The sequence below is a fragment of the Podarcis gaigeae genome (assembly GCF_964106915.1).
Source record: "Podarcis gaigeae genome assembly, chromosome: 1".
NCBI classification, from domain to species: Eukaryota; Metazoa; Chordata; class Lepidosauria; order Squamata; family Lacertidae; genus Podarcis; species Podarcis gaigeae.
The window spans coordinates 33780073-33802332 of record NC_139678.1 but is presented as its reverse complement, the minus strand read 5'-3'; the positions used below and the strand labels follow the sequence as shown (position 1 = coordinate 33802332).

The 22260-nt window shown below is 39.8% G+C and overlaps 1 protein-coding gene across 8 annotated transcripts in view; it reads right to left on the bottom strand.

Moving 5' to 3' along the window:
• The window catches only part of RALGAPA1 (Ral GTPase activating protein catalytic subunit alpha 1), a 125379-nt gene that overhangs the window by 56200 nt on the left and 46919 nt on the right, over positions 1-22260 (bottom strand). For 5 of the 8 annotated variants that reach the window (XR_014564605.1, XM_083740085.1, XM_083740084.1 and 2 more), the window contains 13 exons: positions 17799-19367; positions 15883-16007; positions 15355-15571; positions 14206-14382; positions 13383-13535; positions 12597-12790; positions 12381-12479; positions 12131-12286; positions 9465-9593; positions 7342-7467; positions 5665-5723; positions 5030-5138; positions 146-256 (listed from right to left, as the gene is read on the bottom strand). Coding sequence is in view for 7 of the 8 variants with exons in the window: in XM_083740085.1 (XP_083596211.1) it covers positions 146-256; positions 5030-5138; positions 5665-5723; positions 7342-7467; positions 9465-9593; positions 12131-12286; positions 12381-12479; positions 12597-12790; positions 13383-13535; positions 14206-14382; positions 15355-15571; positions 15883-16007; positions 17799-19367 (3224 nt within the window). In the remaining variant the exon portion in view is untranslated. The remainder of the gene's footprint in view (positions 1-145; positions 257-5029; positions 5139-5664; positions 5724-7341; positions 7468-9464; positions 9594-12130; positions 12287-12380; positions 12480-12596; positions 12791-13382; positions 13536-14205; positions 14383-15354; positions 15572-15882; positions 16008-17798; positions 19368-22260) is intronic. The other 3 variants (XM_083740088.1, XM_083740086.1, XM_083740087.1) reach the window with 1 other exon arrangement.

Here is a 22260-nt window from a genome sequence, read left to right as displayed (position 1 = left end):
CCCTCATTTGGGTGTTTTCGGACAACTGAAAATCTGTATGGCAAAAAAACTCTGACTTTGACCATTTGAAAATATTTTGCTTCATATTTCTAAAGTGAGGATTATAAAGCTAAAGTTCCATTTTCCCCCTCATGTTTATACTTACCTGAATAATTTTTAATGGTGAATCTGCTTGGTACATTTGTAGCCTCTGTACATAATGAATCAACATATTAAGCATATTGCAAGCAACATGCGCAACCGTTTTATTTGGAAACTGTAGAAAAACAGAAAAAGTTATAAATGCATGGATTTCAGTATTAGCGCACACCATGTGATGGACTAGCATCTCATGACTGTTACACATTTGGAGGAGAATTACACACACTCAAAGCAAATTTTTAAAAACCCAGTCTTTTGTCATGGAAGTAGCACAGCTTTAAATCAGAAACAGACTACTTTACTTGGATCTAAAACCTAAATAAAGAAACATCCAAATACAGTCAACAATTGTGGATTGCAAACAACCAGCAAAAGGTCTGAGGTTTGTGCTGAAAAACAACAGATTTATTTGGATGAACATTTTGTATTTGCATGCGTTGTGCCAAGATTAGTATTTCCTTTTAAAAAAACCCACCATGTTATGTGGCCGAATTTGATGCAAATCAGACTCTAAAAATATGTAAAATATGATATAAAATAAAAAATTAACAAGTGTTGTCACAATATTTTGTTCTTTTAATTGTGTAAATATGCAATATAATGGAAAACACAGGAGCTCTAGGGCATGGTACGCAAAGTGTATTGTGAATGCATATGACCACAGGACCACTTTTTCATGTCTTTGCCTTCAAGCCCCATGTTTGGTGAAAGATTCCTGCATTGCAGGGCGTTAGACTAGATGATTCTTGTTGTCCCTTCCAGTTCTATGGTTCTATGATTCTATGAACTTACGCTTGGGCTTGTGTAGACATTAATGGCCTCACTCACATGTCATATGAAACCAGAGTTTGTGCACTGCCTCCTTCTTTTTCCTACTCCTGCACAGCAGGGAGCAGTTCAGAAGCTGTTGCTTCTGCTTAACCATAATTTGTCCTATCAACTAGACTGAAAAAGTATGGTTAACATAAACTATGGCTAGCTGAAACAATTATAGTTAATGTTAATCATGGTTCTGGGCCTAGATGACATGGCTAGCTATGATTAACCAAACTAAACCCCTTCCAGCTGTGTGAAAGAAGGGGAAGCTCACTACAGATAGTTCCTGCTCACTTATGTTGCACTAAACTATGGTCACATGTGGTGTGAAAACACTGCCATGGAATGAAATGGCCTTAAGTTTCCCCCCCATGATTCTGCTGAATTTGTGAAATAGCTAAGGCAGAGGTACACTCAGGATTTTTTTTTTATCTATAGCTTTTGTATTGTGAACATTTCACGTTGGAGATGGCAGCAGAGGGTGATGATTAAATACTGTGGAAACTTGCTGTAAAAAAAGCCATGCAACTTCCACCCCTTTCTGAGTTGTAAGACCATAACTGGCATTGTAAGTGCCATGCTGAAGCACTTGCCTTAACGACAAAGCCTCTTATGATCTGCCAGGGGATGCTGAGGAAGTGGTAAAGCAGAATGCAGCAGGCAGAATACACATTGTCTGCTGTCTGCCTGAGGGCTTGGGTGGCTTCCAACTTATTATGATGAACATCAAAGAAAAATTCAGACGCTCCAACAAATCAAATGCAGATAGCTGGAGGTGTTCTTTGAAAACAGGCTTTACAAAAAAGCCAGACCCTGTACATGATAGACAATAGGTGAAGTAGTCGGAGATGTTCTATTGTCGGATTTATACGTAAGTACCACAAATATGGACCTTGGAAGCAGCCTTACATACTCAAATTGTCAGCAATTACATGCCACCAATTTGTGGGAAGGTTTTTCATTCTGTGGGAAGCTCAAACTGCGTGCAAGAGGCAAATGTGTTTTCCGGTAACAAACAGCAGCAACGTTTACTATGTTACTTATATGCTCTGAATTTAATAGCTATTCCTTTGCACAAAAATAGTCAGGAAGTATTCAAGGCAAATATTATCAGGTTAAGCAGTAATTTTATTTTATGGAAATGATTCTTATTCAGGAAAAAATAGGGGGCAGATCTGAAGTACCCAAGAACTGCCTCAAACAGGGTTTCTCAAGCTTTCTAAACCTAAGTCCAATGGAGATGGTGGAAAACTACAGAGGCCCATCTGTCACAAAATGGTGGCAGATGCAAGTAGTATAGCATAATTAGCTGGCAATTACTGATGTGACTTTCTACTGATACTTTTTGGTAATTGCTAAATTATTTGCCACAAGTGTTTTCCCTGTGGCAAGAAGTTCCATAGCTTAGCATTCCTCGAGCCAAGTACTGTACAGACCTTTGCTCTGGAGGTATTGTGACTCAGCCTCCCAGTTTTAGACAGAAGCTGCTGATCCAGAGGATTTAAATGGGGAAGGCTTTTCCCTTCAAATGCCCCTTGAAGTATTTTTACCCATCTCCTGTAATTTCTCCCTATTCTCTTCTCACTGTACCTTATTTCCCCACACCATGTGAGTTTCTTTCATCCCTTTTCCCTGGCCCTTTTACATTCACTTATTCCTCCTATAACAGCCTCCCTCTTTTCTTTACTTTCCTTCTATTTCCAGTTAAATTAACTATTAACCTTTTATCTCACTTTCTAATTTCCCTCCACACTTCCTTTGACTTTCTTCCCTTCTCCCCACTAAATATTTCTTCTCTCCTGGCCATCATTACCCAGCAGGAAAGAGCTGCTGGGGCTGCCGTTGGTACAGTCGAAGGCAATGACATGTCTAAGGGACAGGCAGGCAAGTGAGGAGGCACTGGGCAAGCTGTGGCATTAAGGCCCAGGACTCTCTGGTGGATCCTAGATCACTGTCTGAGAAAAAGTGGTCTAAAAGAGTAAGAAGCAGTGTGATCAAGTAAGTAAGACCGGGGCGGGGGGGGGGGGGGCTTACTGCATATTTAGTTCTTATATGTGTTCGCCCACAAAAAAATAATTTTCTAAATTATAGTCACAACTGAGGAATCATAATCTTCAAATCAGGCTGCTCATAAAAGCTTGGTTTGCACCACTGTGATGGGACTTGAATAGTTAAGCAAAACATTTGAAGAGCCAAAGTTTTGCCACTCCTGCCTTGGACAACATATAGGGCTGTGCTAAGTTATTGCTCTTGGAATACATTGCACTTGCACCGAAGCTGTGCATTTTTAATTTGCTGCAGGTGTGATGTCAAGTCGTCAAATATCTGGGGAGTTTTATTCAGGGAGGGGACATGCTTTGACCCTAATCTTAATTTACTGCAAATCTCCATGATGGAAGGTTTCTGAAAGTTCTGAATAACCTGCCTTTAACATCTAAATCAGAGAATCATTTAGCTAGAAAGCTTCAGCCCCCTGCTCAATGAAGGAAATCTAGCTAGAGCATCAAGCTATAGAATTGGAGCATCCCCAGCAGACGGCAATCCAACCATTGCTTGAAGACTCCCTAGGTAATTAGTCCCTATGTCTAACTGCTCTTTCTGTTAAAAGCTTCTCCTGATATCCAACTAAAATCTAGCTTTTGCGCCTGTATTTGTGACTCTTTGTATTATGAACCTATTCAGTGGGTTCAGCAGAGAGAAGTTAAAGAACTTACTTTCTTGATAATGGTGACTTTTTGTCAACGGTCCCTTTTAAAAAGCCTGATGTTAAAATACTATGCTCTGTTCTGTTATAAAGGAGTTCTTTTATTAGACACCAATTCAAGCTCCATGTTGGTCCACTGGAGTCAATCCATAGAGCCAGTATGCCTTTCTCTAGCCTAAACTTTCAACAGTGGTTCAGCTTCACCCGTTGCTTAAAAAAATGGTTTGAGCAATAGAGTTTTTTCTGTAGCATGGATGAGGTTTTGTAGTCACTTAGAACCCGAGCTATTTTGGAGCGGCACATAACACAGTCTCTAACTGCAGGGGTTGAGAAGAGCAATTAGGATCTTTGTACTAAGGCTTTCAAGGTGGTTGAGAGACAAAAGTTGTGACTTCACACTGTCTAGAGGAAATAAACACTGCCTATACTTTGATAGAGCCAGCTTGGTTGGAGTTCAGAAAGTGTTGCTGCATCTGTGTTATAAGCCTGCAATTTGCTTTTGTCCAGTTCAATAGTGTGCGTACTGCACTTGTCAATACAACTGACAAGAAACATAGTATCTGGTATCTATACTCAATTCATGTCTCTCTGCAAGAAAAATAGCCAACTCCAAGAGTCTTTGAATAATGTGTGATCTAGTTTCCAAATAAGAGCCTCAATGTGTGATTCTTCTGGGCACAAAACTGTATTTGTGAACTTTAAATCTCTGTTAAAAAGAAGAAGGAAAAATGACATCAATTATTTCCCCGTACTCTGAAGTACCTAAAAGAAGTGTGCTGTATTAAGGTATGACACTTTATATTTTAAGCATTCATATTTAAAATTACTTTAAATTAAACCATTGCTTTGTAACAGCTATGAGACCTGGAAAATTTGGATAAAAATTGGCACAGTTTTAGGTAAGCCCCCACCAAGCATATAAAAGTAATTGGGATGCTTGGGTTGAATACTATTGTTGGAAAGGGAATTGAAGAGGCTGATGTGGAATCTTACTTATATTCTAATCTTTGGCTGTAATTTTATGCACACTCACCTGAAAGTAAGCCCCACAGAACATGTTGGGAATTACTTCTGAGTAAACAAGTGTTACAACGTATGTAACCTGCATATGAATGTGATGTTAATATGATTTAACACACTTTCACATGGTTCAGCAGGGCTTACTGTCAAGTGAGCGTGCACAGGACTGTAACCTTAGTAGTTATGAACAGAAACAAACGCTGGCTGGTTTCTGTTGTGAGCCCTATGTGAGCCCTAGCGCTGCCTAGAGATCCTTCTAGGAAAATGAGAAAAGAAGGCCAGAAAAGCCACAGGGTGCACATGAAACACTGCACAGGGCCCTTTAAATCCTAATCGTTATATGCTTACTTTTAATGATGCACAGATCACGTTCAGAGCTTCCTTGATCTGAGGATGATGGGATTCATGCACCAGTTCCTCACATATCCATATGCCAAGGCTACAAAGAGCAACACATCTGCAAAACAATGTTAGATAGCAATGTAAGCACTGACTTTAGCCAAGCTAAAACTAATGTTAAGGGAGTAGAAAACTTGTGGTGTATTAAGAGTTTGTTGAGGTAGGACAACAGTGGAACCCTATGGTCATCTAATTAGATGTAAGCTCCACTGAGTTCAATTGAACTTATTCCCAGGTAAGCCCGTTTAGGATTGCAGCCTTAGAGAAGCCATCTCTTAATGTCTAAACTAATATATATGGTGCATGCCACTACTTTTTCATTGGTTTGTTTCATTAACCATAATCTACTACTACTTCCTTTTAAAATGAATTTAAAAGGATTTTAAGAATGCTTATCTATCTCCTTCTCAGATATATTCTCTGGATAACTCATAATGCAGTTGAGCAAAGGCAAATTTAAAAGAAAACCATGATTCAAATTAACACCAAAAGTCAACCCATATTGTGCTATTTAAATAATTTAGCTGAACACACAAATTGACCTATTTGCTCGAGGATCTGCGGTGATCCTTCTTTATTCATACCTTGCCGGTCCAGATGGCTCCTCTCTGGCAGAACTTAATACCGTTTTGATGATCAGTTCCTAAAGTAAGAATGTTCAAAGTCAGTCATCCAAAAACCCCTTAAATTTAAAATAAAGCTTTATTATGTGATAGGAAAAGTTCACAGAAATGGGAGAGTTACAAAACACTCTGCATTTGTCCATACTACCATACTATTTGTTCATACTATTTCCTCAGAGACAGTATCCAATGGAACAAGGAATCCAAAGTTGTTTCAGCCATACATCCCTGCTGATTCTCTTGAATCTTCCAGCTTTGGGTACCATACCATGCACAAACATCCACTCCCTTACAGTGAGGAGCTGCTACTAGCCGCCACTTTCTCAAAAAAACAAACCACCCCAAACACATTGCCACCCAAGTGCTCTGGTTAAGCAAATAGCAATGATGAATGATTTGAACACAAAAATATCTCCTAACAAGAAAGAAGAAAAATGACTGAAGCTGCTATCCTACACACACTTACTTGTTCCACTGACCACAACAGCTGCATTTAGACATAATAATAAACAATATTTATCAATACATGAATTGACATTGGGTATGTGCACTCCCCCCTCTTCTCCAAAACAACAGAAAGGAGATCAGAATCCTTTGCCGTTGTTTTTAACTAACCACAGAGCAAATTGTGTTTAAAAAGGTAAAGGTAAAGGTACCCCTGCCCGTACGGGCCAGTCTTGACAGACTCTGGGGTTGTGCGCCCATCTCACTTAAGAGGCCAGGGGCCAGCGCTGTCCGGAGACACTTCCGGGTCATGTGGCCAGCGTGACATCGCTGCTCTGGCGAGCCAGAGCCGCACACGGAAACGCCGTTTACCTTCCCGCTGGTAAGCGGTCCCTATTTATCTACTTGCACCTGGAGGTGCTTTCGAACTGCTAGGTTGGCAGGCGCTGGGACCGAGCAGCGGGAGCGCACCCCGCCGCAGGGATTCGAACCGCCGACCTTTCGATCGGCAAGTCCTAGGCTCTGAGGCTTTAACCCACAGCGCCACCTGCGTCCCAAATTGTGTTTAGTCTTAAGCAATTAACTGAAAGCAGCTCTGTCCTGCCCTTGGAAGACCAGTTTCAAAAATGGTGTGGAAGGTCCTCTCCTCACACTGCCTTCCCAAAGCCAACTGAGCGAGGCCCTGGGCTTTGGGAAGGAGGCACAAGGCTATGGCAGGGTCCTAGTGCCTCACTTACCCAGTTTTGGAAAGGCAGCATGAGGGCTTGCGTTGGACTTCTCTGCTCTACAGAGAGAATCTGCTCCCAGTATTTGGAACTCCTTATCAAGGGACATCTAGCTAGTCCCATATTTGATAACCTTTTCCAGGCAAAAATATTGTTTATTTAGACATGTCTTTTAGCCCATTAGCTAACATATATGTTGAAACTGGTTCTTTTTGTTGCTTTTACTGATGTATTTTACCTGCCTTGTTCTTATGTGGTTTTTTTTTAATCAGGCACTATTTTCACTGCATCTGTATTATTATTAACTGCCTTAACTATAGAAAGGTAGGATGCAAATTCAACAAGGAAACCGATCAATAATAATAATAATAAATAGGCATGCATAGGATTGTGCCAGGAGCTGCTCCTCAGCTGAAAACAGCTAAACAAGGGGAAATATATGCAGAGTACACAGCATTTCAAAACTTACCTTAACATCTGTAAACGGAGACACAACAATGTCAGGAGTGCTTGGGTGTAGAGCTGGGAGTTCACAATATAAATTGGGAAAGCAAACCAGAGAGCCTAAGAGAACTTGTGCTTCTACTCTTGGTGCCTGAGAAAAAGAGAAAGACACAAACAGATGATAAAGTTTAGTCTTCATCTTGAAATGAAACGTTTTAAGCACAGGTCTCTTTGGGGTATTGAAGTCATGAAGGGGCAACATGAGTGGGAAAAGGGCCACGTAGCCCTGGCAGGATTTTAAATTACACAAGGAGTCCCTACAACTAGAAGAGGCTTCCTGCTGCAGAACGTACACTGGGGTTGAGAAAGCTGGCCAGAGCCATGAGCCATTGGGATGGGGTAAAGCCCTGTTCTACTTTATTGCCCCTTCAATCACCCAAGGACCAGAATGATGATGAGCTGCTTACAGTGCTTCATTGGCTCATATGCTGGTGATATGTTTGACCTGCTAGGGATGCTTCAGAGTTATTTTTTTGAGAATGCAATTGCACTGGGGCTGCCTTCAGGTATTACAGCTTATTGTTATTTGTTAGCTATTCAGTTTGATAGTTACCTTATGCATAGCAGTTTCTAGGTAACTTAGAACCAAGTTAAAAGCATGCACAACATAATAGCACCATTTTCTTACATTCGTTCTTTATGCTTGCCTTTCACAGACCTTCCCTCTTTTATTATTATTATTTATTCAATTTATACATCGTCCTATACCTGGAGGTCTCAGGGCGGTTTTTGCTGTTTGATATTGTACACAATATCCTAGTAACACACACACACACACACACACACACACACACGTGTGTGTGTGTTATATAACTCATAGCTATATATAAAAATAAGCTGTATATAAATGGACTGCTGGACTCACCCAAATGGTGCTTTTAGCCAGTGGCCATCCATTAGGTAGGATCTAGCACCATCTCATGGCTAAAGGTGAGTGGGATAGCAAGAGTGGAAAAAAGACTCACAGACCCCAGGAAGTGAAGTGGCGGGTGGGGAGACAAGCAAGAAAATAAATAGAGCTCCATCCCTCTTTTTAATTATAGAAAAGGAAGGCTAAATACAGACATCCCCCCACATGTGTTCTACTCATGTGCAAGTATGTATATGCATAGTGCCGGGAAATAAATTTAAAACAGAATGCCAGGAAATGGCAGGAGAGAGCCCAAAGAGGAGGTCAATGAGGAAGGAGGAAGTCCCAAAGAGATTGAAGGCAGAGTGGGGATTTGTTTAGGCTGTCAGGCCTCCCCACCTAACAGCTGACACGTAAGGTAGCACAGCAGCCGCCACAGCTGCTTTTCTGCATGGCCTCCAGCTGGCCCCAGAACTTCAACTCTAGTTGAAAAGAGAGTTGTGTGGAGAGACAAAAGGGGGGGGGGAAATAGGTATTTGGAGGCTTTGTAGAGGATGTTCCCCACTTTAGGCAATTTCACTTATGTGCATGGGGCCCCAGAATGTAACCCCCACATAAATGGTGGGGACGCCCGTCCTGGAGAACAAAAGGAAAAACACTCATATTGAACGCAGGAAAAAAATCCAAAAGGAGAGCTAAGACCACCAATCCATCTCAGGCAAAGGCAGGAAATGGACAGGAGCCAGAACTGGAAGGGGTTGGATATGCCTTGACTCTTAGTTGCACATTCTGTTTCTGGATACCAGGTGGTGCTAGATCCTACTTGACGGATGGACACCCACAGAAAATCTAATAGCAATTGCTGAATATAATTAACCTGGGCAACAGCTTAGGACCAGGCTATCTGAGAAAGCACTTCCTTCTGTACAAACCAGCCCAGTCATACAACAAAAGGAGGGCCTTCTCTGTGGTGGCCCTCCCACTGTGGAATGACCTCCGAGAGATATGTCAGGCACCTGTGGTGCAGGAGTTACATTGGTGGCAAAAACTTAGTTATTCACACCTGCGTTTCAAGGAACCAATCCTTAGTACCGACTTTAGTGAACTCTGGTATATATTTAATTGTTACTTTGTTGTACTGGTTTTATTTTGCAAACTGCCTTGCTATTTTTCACAACGAAATGTGGTCTGTAAATAATTTTAAACAGCAGCAATACTTTTTGTTAATGGAAACTCACATTGAGAAAAGAGGATGCCGCCACTCTACCAGCTGCGACAATGAAGTCCATGATCAGCATGGTAGCACCAGGTAAACCAAGTGAAAAAAACTGAGGAGAACAGTGCTTGATGATTGTATTGACGATATCCTTGGAGGAAAAGAGGCACAGAACTGTTTAACAGACAGATCGCTTGCAACTTCCATAATAGACACTCTGTTAAATAAAAAGACTAACGAAAGGACAAAATAAATAGTATGAAACCCTGTTTTGAGAATGTCAATGGCAGCATTTAGAGATTGTGATAATCGATGTTTTATTCTGATGGGAATAAGTCACAGCAAATATTGGGTTTCTGTGCCCCCACTTTCCCCTTTGGTTCAGTTGCAAGGAGATTAGAAGCTGTTAGCTTCTGTTTTGAATTAATCACAGTTTAGTGTGTTGTCTCCATTCAAAACTGTTTACACGGTATAGGTATGAAGGAGTTTATTTGAAACAAACCAGTGTTAAGATTTAGTCACAGGTTGCTGGGTTTCGATGAAACAACAAGCTGTGTTCAAAAAATGGAAGCAACAGCAAAAGCTTTCTTCAGGAGTAGGAAGGGTTTGTGTGCTACACAAGCCCAAGGCTTGTGTATCGTTCATATCCTTAACGATAAACCATGAGGAAATCATCATGATGTCCAAGTGCAGCTAGGGAGTCAAACTGAACCTGAATGAAACATAATTTCCCAGTGAACTAGAATAAAACTATTATCCAAATCTAGCCACATTTCTTCATAGGATTTGCAGTTATACTGGAACTTATCAAGATGTGAACATTCTCTGAAAATAATTTATTCACAAATTTGTTCAAGAAAAGTTGAATTACTGCTCTTGGTATCATTTTTTATTAAGCTGTACAGATCTCTTCAGTGCCAGGTGAAGTCCATTTTATTTCTCCAGGCTTTTCAAGTCTTAAAATTTCAATCTTAAATGTTTACTGCACTTGAGAACTTCTGTATTGCTGTTGTTCCCAGTGTTAGAAACTGAGATATGAAAGCTAGGAGCTAAACAGCACCTTAAACCTATGTTATGGGCACTTTTTAAATAACTAGAATACAAAGCTGGAAATGAATGAACTGCAGCTAAAATATTATGTTCATTTTTCAAATGGTTGAGTCTTTCCCCAGCCCACTTCCGTCATATTCTTAAGAGGGTCTCTTCTCCAGTCTTCAGAGAGTAGCTGGAAGTGGGGAGTCAGAAAAAGATCCTTCTTTTCCTTCCACTCTGCAGTTTTAATCTGAAATCTTACATGTAGAGCTCAGAAACTGCTCACGTTGATGAAATTCCCTGTCACAAAATGTGCCTAGGACATTGGGAGTTGTTGCCTTTAAATCAGGATTTATTCTGCTACTATTTTTATTGTGCTTTTTTAGTGTTAATTGCCTAGAGAACATTTGTATTAGGTGGCTTTCACAAATGTGAAAATGGGAATAAAACCTAAATTTGTCTTGAGGGTGCAAAACGATTAGTCAGAAATGCCTCCAAGTTAGAACTGACCATCAGAGAAAGAAGAAAATGAAAGACAGTAAAAAGCAGAACAAAATATTTAACAAATGGGAGTAGAGTTTCCTTCTAAAGTATCTGCTAACTCTAAGAGAAGATGAGTAAGATTACTGGAACCAATGTCTCCTTATTTGCCAACGACCCTTAGATTTCTGGGAAGGTATCTTATTCAGCAGTATGACAGATTCTTGGCAATTATACCCAAAAGGCATAGCTTTACCAGAACTATTATAAATTGGTAATTAGACTGTTTTGCAAGGAGTTGAAACTGTTGAGTATGAGACAAAATCTTGCAGTGTATTGCATGAATTGTCACTTAAGTTATGGTAAGACAGCCTATATTCAGACTTGAAGAACAAAGACTCTGGGCTAGTTCTCATGAACAGCATATGAGGTGGCAATCCTGTGTATAGGCTCTATTACTTTAGACTGTAGGTGTGACTCTTATGATTGGCTTTTAATTATTTCTGGAGGAGCATTCAATCACAAAGAAAATGAGATGTCAATTAAAAAAGAAATTTAGAACACTTCTCCCTGATAGCTCGTTGGCTTGTTTGTTTTTTGAGTGAGGGGTATGGACCCATCTACAATCCAAAAGAGTGCAGCTCAAACACAGATCTACCATGTCATCTTTTGTTTGCAAGAGCTAAGCCTCTGTCTCTAAGAAGCAATCGTTTTTAAAAATATTATTCAAAAAATCCTATGCTTTTCTTGGAAGCTTATCAATGAAGAGATCAGAAGTGGCAGGCAAGGGTCCTGAAACGCAGCTTGTTCAACACTAGTGATCTTTCCCTGAAACATGTAGCTACAAGAATTAGTTGGGTGCATTCCATTCTAAGTTTACTCAAGAAAGGCCCAGCCAGTAGCCTGATACTATGTACCCTATAACACTCCCCAGCTTCTTGTACAACATACAGTTTTCTTGCCAGTGGCAAGAAGCATGTAGAAATGGTTCCCCAATATCAGAAAGTTTGAAAACCACTTCTTTAAAACATAATTTACAATGAATAAAAACTCCAAGTGAGGATTACGTTTGCAAATTCTCAAAGGCATACTCTGCAACACGTTTTTAATTTTCTGGGTTCACGATTGCTCAGAAATGTGCTTCAGAATAAAGTTTAAATTATTGAGGCTCCTTACCTGATCAACGTGAAGTAGTCCACAGTGCATTATATTGTAGAAATGAGTTAAAAAGTCCCTGTTTGGAGAAACGTCTTGTCTCCGCTTCATTGTATTACATATGAGTTTATAAGCATGTAACTTGCCTTGTTTGTACTTATCACTCAACATGGTTGCCTAATAGTAAAGAATGAAGCCACAATGTTAACACTTTGATACGTTACCCCATTTTCATTTTCATATTCACAGAATGGGCTACACTTTTCTTTACCTTGAATAGCCACGGAGTCAGAATTCGCAACGGAGGAATTAGAACTGGTGGAGAAGGTGATGTCATGTTATCAGCTGAAATGCCAAGATTGTCTCTAATCTGAAATTATTTAGAAATACAATGCAAACTTGTGTGAAGATGAATTTGCTGCTTCAATTCTACCTTAAAATACTTTTTTTAGGCTGAGTGGCTAAAAATATTCAGTTCTCCAAATACCTTAGCAAGATTTTGCCAGAGTTCACAAAGGTAATCAAAAACTTGAGCATGTATTTCAGGGTCCATAATGGAATTGACATCTCCTAAAATTCCTAGCATTCGTCTCCACATTACGGTAGCGACATCTGCATGCCATCCAGTGACTGTTCCTCCTGCCATCACACTGCAGCATTCAGATGGAAAATCACTAGTTTCTGTAACAGAAGGAAAAACAAACAAAACTTCAGGCCAGCTATTATTTGGAGGTGGATTAAGAAGTTAAGGAGGGAGATGATGCAAGGTCTGCAAGAACGTCCATTTGTGCAGTGGGGCTTTCCTCCTTCCTCATGACCCCCTGGCTCTAAGGGGGTCAGGAAAACCCCCAGAGAACCACATGTGGGGAAGAAGGAGGGATCATTCCGTCTGGCAAGCTGAAATGCTTGTGTTGACAGAATGACCACAACAGCAAGATGTTGAATTCCTCCCAAGAAAAACCCATTAATATGTTGCATCAAAATATATGCTAGCCAGGTGGAACAGAGCAGATATGGTCCCTCAATTCCCCACTGTGCCACATTTACCCAGTTTATTTAATGTATAAATAGTCCATGCTCCTGCTTTAATCAAGCAGATGAAATTTTTACTTTCTCCCAGGAGTTAAAAACATAATTAGTAAGACAAATTTAATGAACGGCAAACAGAAAACACAAGTACTGTTCTCTGAGACTACCCAATTCTTAAAATAGTGAGCACTGTATAGGAAATAAAATAAAAGCTATTCTTTAAGTTTTCTATGTAAGATATTGCCTAGGTCATCTGGTGTCTGTAAAACAGAGTGGTGGAGCTTCTCATCCAGCTGTAGATCTTTCTGTTCGTTGTGATCTGCACTCAGAGTGGCAGGTGATGGTGTCTGCGATCGTGATCCAAGAGCAGACTGGATTGGTGATGCACTTTCAGAACCTACAAATGACATTTTAGCTATCAGAATAAAAAATGCATTTACTCAGCCTTCATTCTGATTTGCAAGTAGCATACAAAGCTCAACAGCGGCACAACAAGCACACATCTAAAAATATGTTATTAGTAGCACTTTGGACACTGCTTACTATATGCTGTTGAGGTCTCCAGCAGGCTGATTTCCTGCTCAACTTTGGGGAAATTTAAAAGCAGCTTGATGGTTTATAGGGGTAACAGATGAAGAGGGAAAAAAGGTTAGTATGGATGTAGTTTTGCCATGTGCAGACCTCTGGATCATGGCTACAAACTCTACTTGATATGAAAAGGTCTATTATTCCAGAAAACAATACTCTGGGATATTTTTTTAAAAAATCAATTTAACTGGCAAAATATACCCCACAAATTATATTATTCAGATCAACTTTATAGGCTATACTTTTCACCATTTCTAAGAGGAAGGCTGTAAAAATGAATGCGTTAATCTTTAAGTTGTTGGTACCCCAACTCGTCTTATTGCTGCCACAGAATAAAATGGCTAATCCTCTAGAAATGAGTTAAATATTCATAAATTGCACTCCTCTGCTTTGCAACAGAGGAATAACCCAGTCAGATGGACAGGATACAAATAATACACCATCATCATCATCATCATTATTATTATTATTATTATTACCTGTAATAGTTGCTGCTTCAGCAGATAGTGGTTGTTGATTGAGACTGCTGGTCTCAGAATCAATATGGAGTGTAGTTAGACTAGCAACTTCCTGTTCTTCAGCACTTTGCTGAGGTCCTGAACCTGCATCAGACTCTGCAGAAGTTGTTGTGCCACCTTCAGGGCCAAAGCTGAAATCTACAGAGAGAAATAGATACATATCTGAATGGCCTAACTAAAAGCATAGACCTGATCAATTTCAAAAACATAGGACTTTCCTACAAAGGGCATTCTTGCTACCTTTCATCTTGTGTTTAATGCAAGTGAGTTGTGCAATCATGTGCAGATTCCAACAAATCTAAGCAACATGATCCAGTGTTTTGGGATCTTATGACTAAACAAGGAGGCAGAAATTCTGGAGAAAAAGTTTCTCCTTCCTAGAAAATAATAATCTTCGACTTTGCAAAGGCTTTGGCAGCATGTATCACATACCCTCCTGAAAGGCTTGTATCTGTGTGCGCAAAAACAATATGATCAGGGTTTAGCCACCAACTGAGGGTGAACTGTTGTTGAAAAGGAATAAGCAGCTACTGGACAGGAATCTCAACCAGTGAATCAATTGATGCAAGCTATTACGGCCCTTTGTAGCTTTACTAGGTATATAGTCTAAAGTGCTAAATAGCTCTTGTTCTGCCTGTCCTAAAACAGGGAGATCTTCCCCACAACCACATCAAAGATCAAGTATGAAGGTCTGGAACTAAACTAAACACAATGAGCTCTTGTTGATGATGCACCAAAGTTGTTGTAGTGTGCAGGACATATTCATGACCCTGAGGAAACCATCACAGTGGAAAAGAAGTATTGCAAAGTTGAGAAGTTCCTTCCCCACCAGCGTGCATATAGGGCCAGGGTTCCTAGAAGGTTGTACTGTTGTCTGTTGTTTCTTTTACAGATCTAGGTCTACAAAAATAACTTCTCCCAAAGTTGTGTGCTCTTATAAAATGGATGATAAGCCAAACACATTCTTTGTGGACTTTGCTCCAGATCATTTACAGAACCTGTGCGCATTCACTCTTCTAAATTTCTCTGCATAAAGCTGTCTATTGCAAAAAATAATAATGTAGAGGAGGTATTATGATTTTAGAGGAAACTGGATGCGGGAATACTTGCTTTCAAATTTTTGGCTGTCATACTGGAAGGCGCTGAAGGAGTCCGAATGGCTGTCGGAACTGACAAGGTCACTGCTGCCTGCGCTCGCAGGAGACGTCCACTCAGAAGGCACACCTGGGTCATCTGCAGGGCGCATTTGGCTCTGCTTGTTCAGTATATCGGGAAGGTCTTTTGGAACTTCTAAGCTTCCTGGACTGCTCCCTCTTCTGGTCACATTCTAATTGAAGAAATATTACAATTGAAGAAATAGTTGGAGAAAACACTTTTGCAGCCAGAAAAGATTTTCATGTTTGCTATTTCAGAGACAAGGGCTGTACAAAACTAAATGATTCAGCTACTACTGATTTTTAAGTCCAGCTCCGTTTCCATCAGATAACATTTACTGCAGCCATTTTCATTTGAGGTCATCAAACTAACAAACATCACTAGTTATTAACATTTTTACAGTCATAATTAACTAGTGATCTTGTAAACTGCTTAGCATTACAATTGTATATTTCAGGACAAAAGAAAATTGCAAAAGCTTACCAGAGCACTACCACTGCGCAGTCTTTCAGCTATAAACTCATCCATGAGGTCAGGAATATTTGCATTACTACTGCCATTATCACTACCAAGAGGGTTCTGCTTTGGGCTCATATCCTCTCTATTGGCTAAAAGCAAATGAATGACTGTATATAGTAAAGAACAGTTTCAATAACAAAATATTTTTTTAAAGCACAGAAATAAACCGGTAAATACAAAAGAATGTCATGCAGTTAAAAATACCTTCTCCCATAAAATAAATTTAGTTTTAGGAATTAGTAAGTCTACCCTCACCCTTCAAAGCCCCCCACCCCTACCCATCACCACTGAGCAGGTGTTAGTCAATTTCCAGTGTGACCTTTAAAAGAGCAAGAAAGCTTACAGATAAGCACTACTTATAGTTGTTAATGCTTGCTTTAAGCACACATTCTTCATTCCTCCATATCACCAGATGCATAATTCCCCCCCAACTCTGCGGGTGTATGCTAATGAGAAACATATAAGTAGAATGTACCAATGAATTATGTTTCAATGCAGTACTGTAGACACAGAGTACACTTAAATAAATTAATGAACAATGAAAGATGACATGATTCAAAAATTAACAGAAGACTTAAAATGGTCAGTGGTTTATGATCAATATTGCACAGAATTACGCTGTTTTTAATTCTGTTACACTATTGTGTTATTTTACCTTGAAGGTTTTATTTTTCTTGTTTATCTTTTTTTTTTTGAGAAAGTGTTATCCCCTCAAAAGACTGCAAAGCAACCATACTGTTAATCTGAGGTATAACATGGTCTTGATATTAAAATCGTGAAGTATTAAATTTCAAAATTTCATTCTATATACTCCTAGAATCCAGACTGCACATTGCTTTTAAAGAGAAACTTTTACTAAATAGCATATTGAACAAATTAGCCGGAAAGAATCTACATTACTACCCAGTCTACTGTGATATGCTTACAAAGACTGCCCTCAGATGGCATTAACATCTCAATGCAGGATGCATTACAGAGCATTCTGTTAATCATGCCAGCATACAATGTAAAAAAAAAAAAGCGCAAAATAAACCTACCTCACTGCTGAAAGTTAATTTACTGTTCTTTTAAAAGTTACTGAACACATGAACTAAGATGGTGATATTAGAATGACAGCCAGCCTTGCCCATTTTGGTTAACACATAGAGGCTCACAGTTAGCTCAAGGAGAACTATCATGGCACCTTTATGCACTTCCATGACCCCAGGGGGGAGGGAAAGCAGTGATAGATGTCGCTTAGGAAGTCAGTGCATCCATTCCAATGAATGCACACAGAAAGCACTGAAGCATATTTTGAAATAGCTCAAATAAAAATGACAAAAATCCATACCAGATTGTTTTAAGAAGATAGTCCAACCAGGAAATTTTGAAACCTACTTCAAAATTTTCTTGTCTCATTTTCAGGAGGAGGAGGAAGAAAAATTAACTGAACCTACAATTGGCTGAACTGCAATAACTGATCACTGGGAAGATAAATAGGAGATATCAAAACCATTTTTCCCCTATTGGACAGCATACGAATGCCAAATATATATTGAAGACTGGCTTTCAAGGCTTGCCAGGAGAAGTATATGATAAAGACAGGATCCATTGGTAGGTCATTTACTATCTCTTCCTCTTCCCTACTCTTACAGTGTTCAGCAGCAAAGTGGTTCACTATTATTTTGTAAAAAGGATCATTAGTAATTTAACGTTTATCAAAGTAACTTATGCTGGAGGGGGGAAATTCAGCTGGCCATATGCGCATGCAAAACCAAACAGGAAAAGCACTGATCATCCCAAAGCCTTTTGATTTGCTTTATAAGAGCTTGCTTCAGGTGCATCAAGCCAAACTGGTGCTGCCTTTCTCCTATTGTGCTCCGCACACTGTTAGTGCTCACCTGCAGCTTTCTTTCCAAAATAGCCCATTACATGACTGTACAGATCCCTCAGTGGAGCCTCTGCTGGCACTCTGCTCTGCCTCTGTGGGGAAACATTTGCCTTCGGCTTCGAAAGAGCATGTACAACAGATTTATAAACACCACCCAGGGAGCCCTGCTGTTGTCCCGACTCCTGACTCGATGGCTTAGGTGGGCTACGGTTTGACATTTGATTTATTCCAATACTTTCCTTCTGCAACACGAATGCTGGAACATCTCCTGATTCTTTAATTTGCCTACTACAAGCAGAAGTTGTACTGGCTGGATCTAGAGGCCTATATATTCCGGGTTTGACCAGCACAGCCATTGTGGATGAGCTGGTGCTTGTGTTGCTGCTGCTGCTGCTGCTGCTGCTGTTGCTACTGCTCCCGCTACTGAAACCACTGAGTTTACGAAGTCTTGCTTTCCAGGGGGCCTCTTTGTTTTCTAGAGGATTATAAAACTGAACTGATTCAGTAGATGGCCTAAAAGTAACATGGACACTGTTTCGCTTTTTAGCTGCTATTTTCATTATTTTAGCCTTATGGGTTACCGTTTCAGATATGCTTCTCTTAGTTGGTGACAGTTTGCTCATGCCAGTAATGTGAAGCATTTCAGGGTTAACTAAGGCTTTATGTGGCATTTTCTTTGCATGCATAACACTTGTGTTGGTTATTTTTTCATTAAAGAGGGCACTTCTATGCTTTTCAGCTAGCACTGCTTCCACAGATACATCTACATCAGTGGCAATTTGTCTGAACAAATACCTCTTCGTTTCCTTTTCTCTAGGGCTACTTGACCTGGGATCAGGCAGATTTTGGATGGGCCTATCAATGTTTAAATGTTTAGCTTTATCAGCTTGGCTTCCTGTAGAACTGTCTACTTGTGTGGGTGCAATATTACTTATAAAGCCACTTTGGTTTTGCTCCAATTGCAGTTCTGCATCATCGGCACTTTCTGCAACAGTGGTACTACTTGCACATGTAACAGTCTGGTCTGTATGCTCTACTCCATCCAATGGCAATTTATCATTCCTACTTATTCCTGCATCAACTTCATGAGAAGAAGGCTCATGCTTATCTATCTCAATGCTACTGCAAAGTTCTTCGTTTTCCTTAAGATATTCTCTCAGAGAGGAAAGAAGATCATCTTCACCTTCAAGGTCAACATACTGGTTTTGTTCAAAGGCTGTATCTGCAAGTTCTACCGGGCCTACCAAATGACAGAGATGGTCATAAATACTATCCCCAACTTCCAGAGAGGACTCTCGGCTATTTGTATCAGTAACATGACTTTCAGTGGATCTACATATTGAAGAGGCCTCTGTGGAACTCTGTAAGCTTGGCGCATGATGGGATGAATCGTCAATGACAGGAACTGCACCTTTGACTCGCTCAACTGTGAATGGTTCCAGGATGTCGGATGTGCTGCTACTTCGTGGAAGTGTCTGCTCCTCGTTCAACGCATCAAAAACTTCACTGGGCGTTTCCTCACTCTGTGAAAAATGTCTGACGCGAGGTGGACGTGGGAGGATTTGAGCATCATCCATGTCTGTAGAAAAAGTATGTATTTAGGAAATCAAGTACATAAATCTAATATATACACTATTGTTTTGTTTGTTCACTATTGCAAGGTAGTGATACGCTTTAAAAAGAAGTCCTTAAGAACCATAAAATATTCTCCACCAAAAACTAAAATGTTGTTAAACACATATACATACACACACATGTGCACATACGTGCACACATATGCTATCTAGTACAGTGTGAGATATGAGTTAGACCATCAGAACAGTCTTAAAATATTAACATGCATGGAAACAGAGCAAGATCATGGGAGATATGGAAATGCTGTTAAAGCTAGGGCTGTGCCAATAAATTATGAAATACTAATTCATGGAATCAGAAATAATGACTTATAATATAGCCTGTTTGGGAAAATATGTAACCCAAGAACTGACAGTATTTCTAGCCACAAGTTGACTCAATATGTTGAGGGAGCTGTATCATCTTTAATTATTAAGTAAATATTTCTCTCTCTCTCTCACTCACTCACACACACACACCACACACACAACACACACACACAAACACAAAACACCTATAATGGGTGATCCCTCATTCAAGTGAAAGAAAGCAGATGGTTCCCTAACTCTGAAAGGCTAGCTACGAACAAATGAACACATCTTTCAGTCTCCAATTGGGATCTTCTGAAGCACCTCTTAAAAATTGGATACTAGTTTCTTATAAGAACCGGAAAAAGCTAATACGATGATCCAGAGGAAGTCTGACAATTACTGAACCCACAGCTGACTTATCTTTATTCTTAATGATCAAAATGGCCAAAAATGAATCCTAACGAAGGATCCATTGTTCCCTCAAGATGAGCTGAACTTGCACTAAGAATGGGGAGGGGGGGGAATAATACTTACAGGTAAGAGCCCACTTCACCTATTCCCTTGCTGTTTTAGAGTTCTGCTGAAAGCAGTATACCCTCTTAGGAGGTGAGGTGAGAGAAGAGAACAAAAGCTAGCTGTGTTAAAATTTACACACCTACAAAACACTTAAAACCCAAAGGAAATCTCTTTCATAATTTCCTGCAGAAGCCCCACTGATATAAGGTCTATACTCTAATGCACAACAAAGAAGTTCCTGGAAGCTCTTATAGCAACCCTTCAGATTTCCTTTTGAGTGGATCTGGGCTCCAGCTCCAGGGGGACACACTGCAAAATGAGTTCTAAATAGTCACAGAAGCACCTCTGCACCCTTTTAAACACTGAAGATGCAAACATTGAAGATGACATTAAATTTAAATATGAAGCTTGTGATGCTCTTATTAACCTATTTTATTTCAGCAATTCTTTGTAGAATACCATTCTCTTCTAATACATTTTTAAACGTTGTGTGCTGTTTTATTTCTATGTTTTGGTTGTTTTACTTTGGTTGTAAGGTTGACTGTTTCATGGAAAGGTAGAGAAAAGATACCAAACACACACACACACACACACACACACACACACACACGGCTAAAATAATCCGGTCTCACATATTTTTGCTGCAGAATCTAAGTGTAGAATTGTTCTACCACTATGCAATGTACACAGTTTAGTTGGGATGGGAAGGCTGTTCCCCGGAGAAAACAAGATTGCACCCAGAAATGTTAAACTTCATGTTGTTTCCTGTGCAGCCATTTGTTACTGTTCTGGGTACCCAAATACATGAAGTGCCACCAGCACAGTCTTCTTAGGAATGTCAGAATCTGCCTTATTCTGTTAGGCCACTGACCCATCTCAACGCCTCCCCAAAATTTATAAGCACAAGACTTCCACAATCCTGTTTAGGATTACTAAGGACTAAATATGATTATATGCAAGGATCCCAATGTTTTCTACACTTCTCCATTTCCAAGTTGTCAAAAAATCCTAAATAGCCAGCTCTATTTTTCTGCTTCGGGCTGACAAGTCATATTAACAGATTCTTAAGACAAAATAATAGTTTTGCCTCGAAAAACAGTAATCATAATACACAAAGCTGAGCTGATAACTTTTTAGAGACATTAGCTGTACTGATAAGTTTATATAGAAAATGACTTCCTAAGTAACAGATAACATAATCTTGTCATAGTCAACATATCCTGATATAAAACACAGATTGTTCCATTTTTTGAAACCTACAAAAGTAGCCTGTGGAATGAGGTGAGCAGGTCTTAAAATGTGGGATGAACTTGGTGGAGAAATCTAAGCATGACATTGTAAAATCATTAGTTTTACCAGCGTCCATGGCAACTACAATTCTTTGATAGCAATAGTCCAACTGATAAATGATTAGGACTAGATTATTAATTGATTAAGTTTAAAAACAGTTACATCAATGAAGGTGCCACTTTGAGGAACCTACAGAAGAAACACACAGATTTTCTGAACTGTTTAATAATTTACAACACTTTTTCTTTTAGCTCGAACTGGGAATGTTCCATATTATACAGTGGTACCTTGGGTTAAGTACTTAATTCGTTCCAGAGGTCCGTTCTTAACCTGAAGCACCACTTTAGCTAATGGGGCCTCCTGCTGCTGCCGTGCCGCCGGAGCACAATTTCTGTTCTCATCCTGAAGCAAAGTTAGCGGAGTCTGTAACCTGAAGCATATGTAACCTGAAGCGTATGTAACCCGAGGTACCACTGTAAGCAAATCATGAGAACTTTTTTTTAAAAAAAACCCAACAACAAGCTGTGTCAAGACTGTCTGAAAAATATACTCTCCTCATTTCAAATTAACATGCTTTTTTTTTCTTTAGTTGATGGCTATACTTAAAAGGAAGGCATTTGTAGTGTTGTTTTGAAAGGTGAACACAGACAGTCCGTCCCTTCAAAGGTCCTGTGCCTGTCTGGACATGTTGCTGGGGGCAGGGGAAGAAAGGGATGGGAGTCTAGGAAATGAATAAACAGA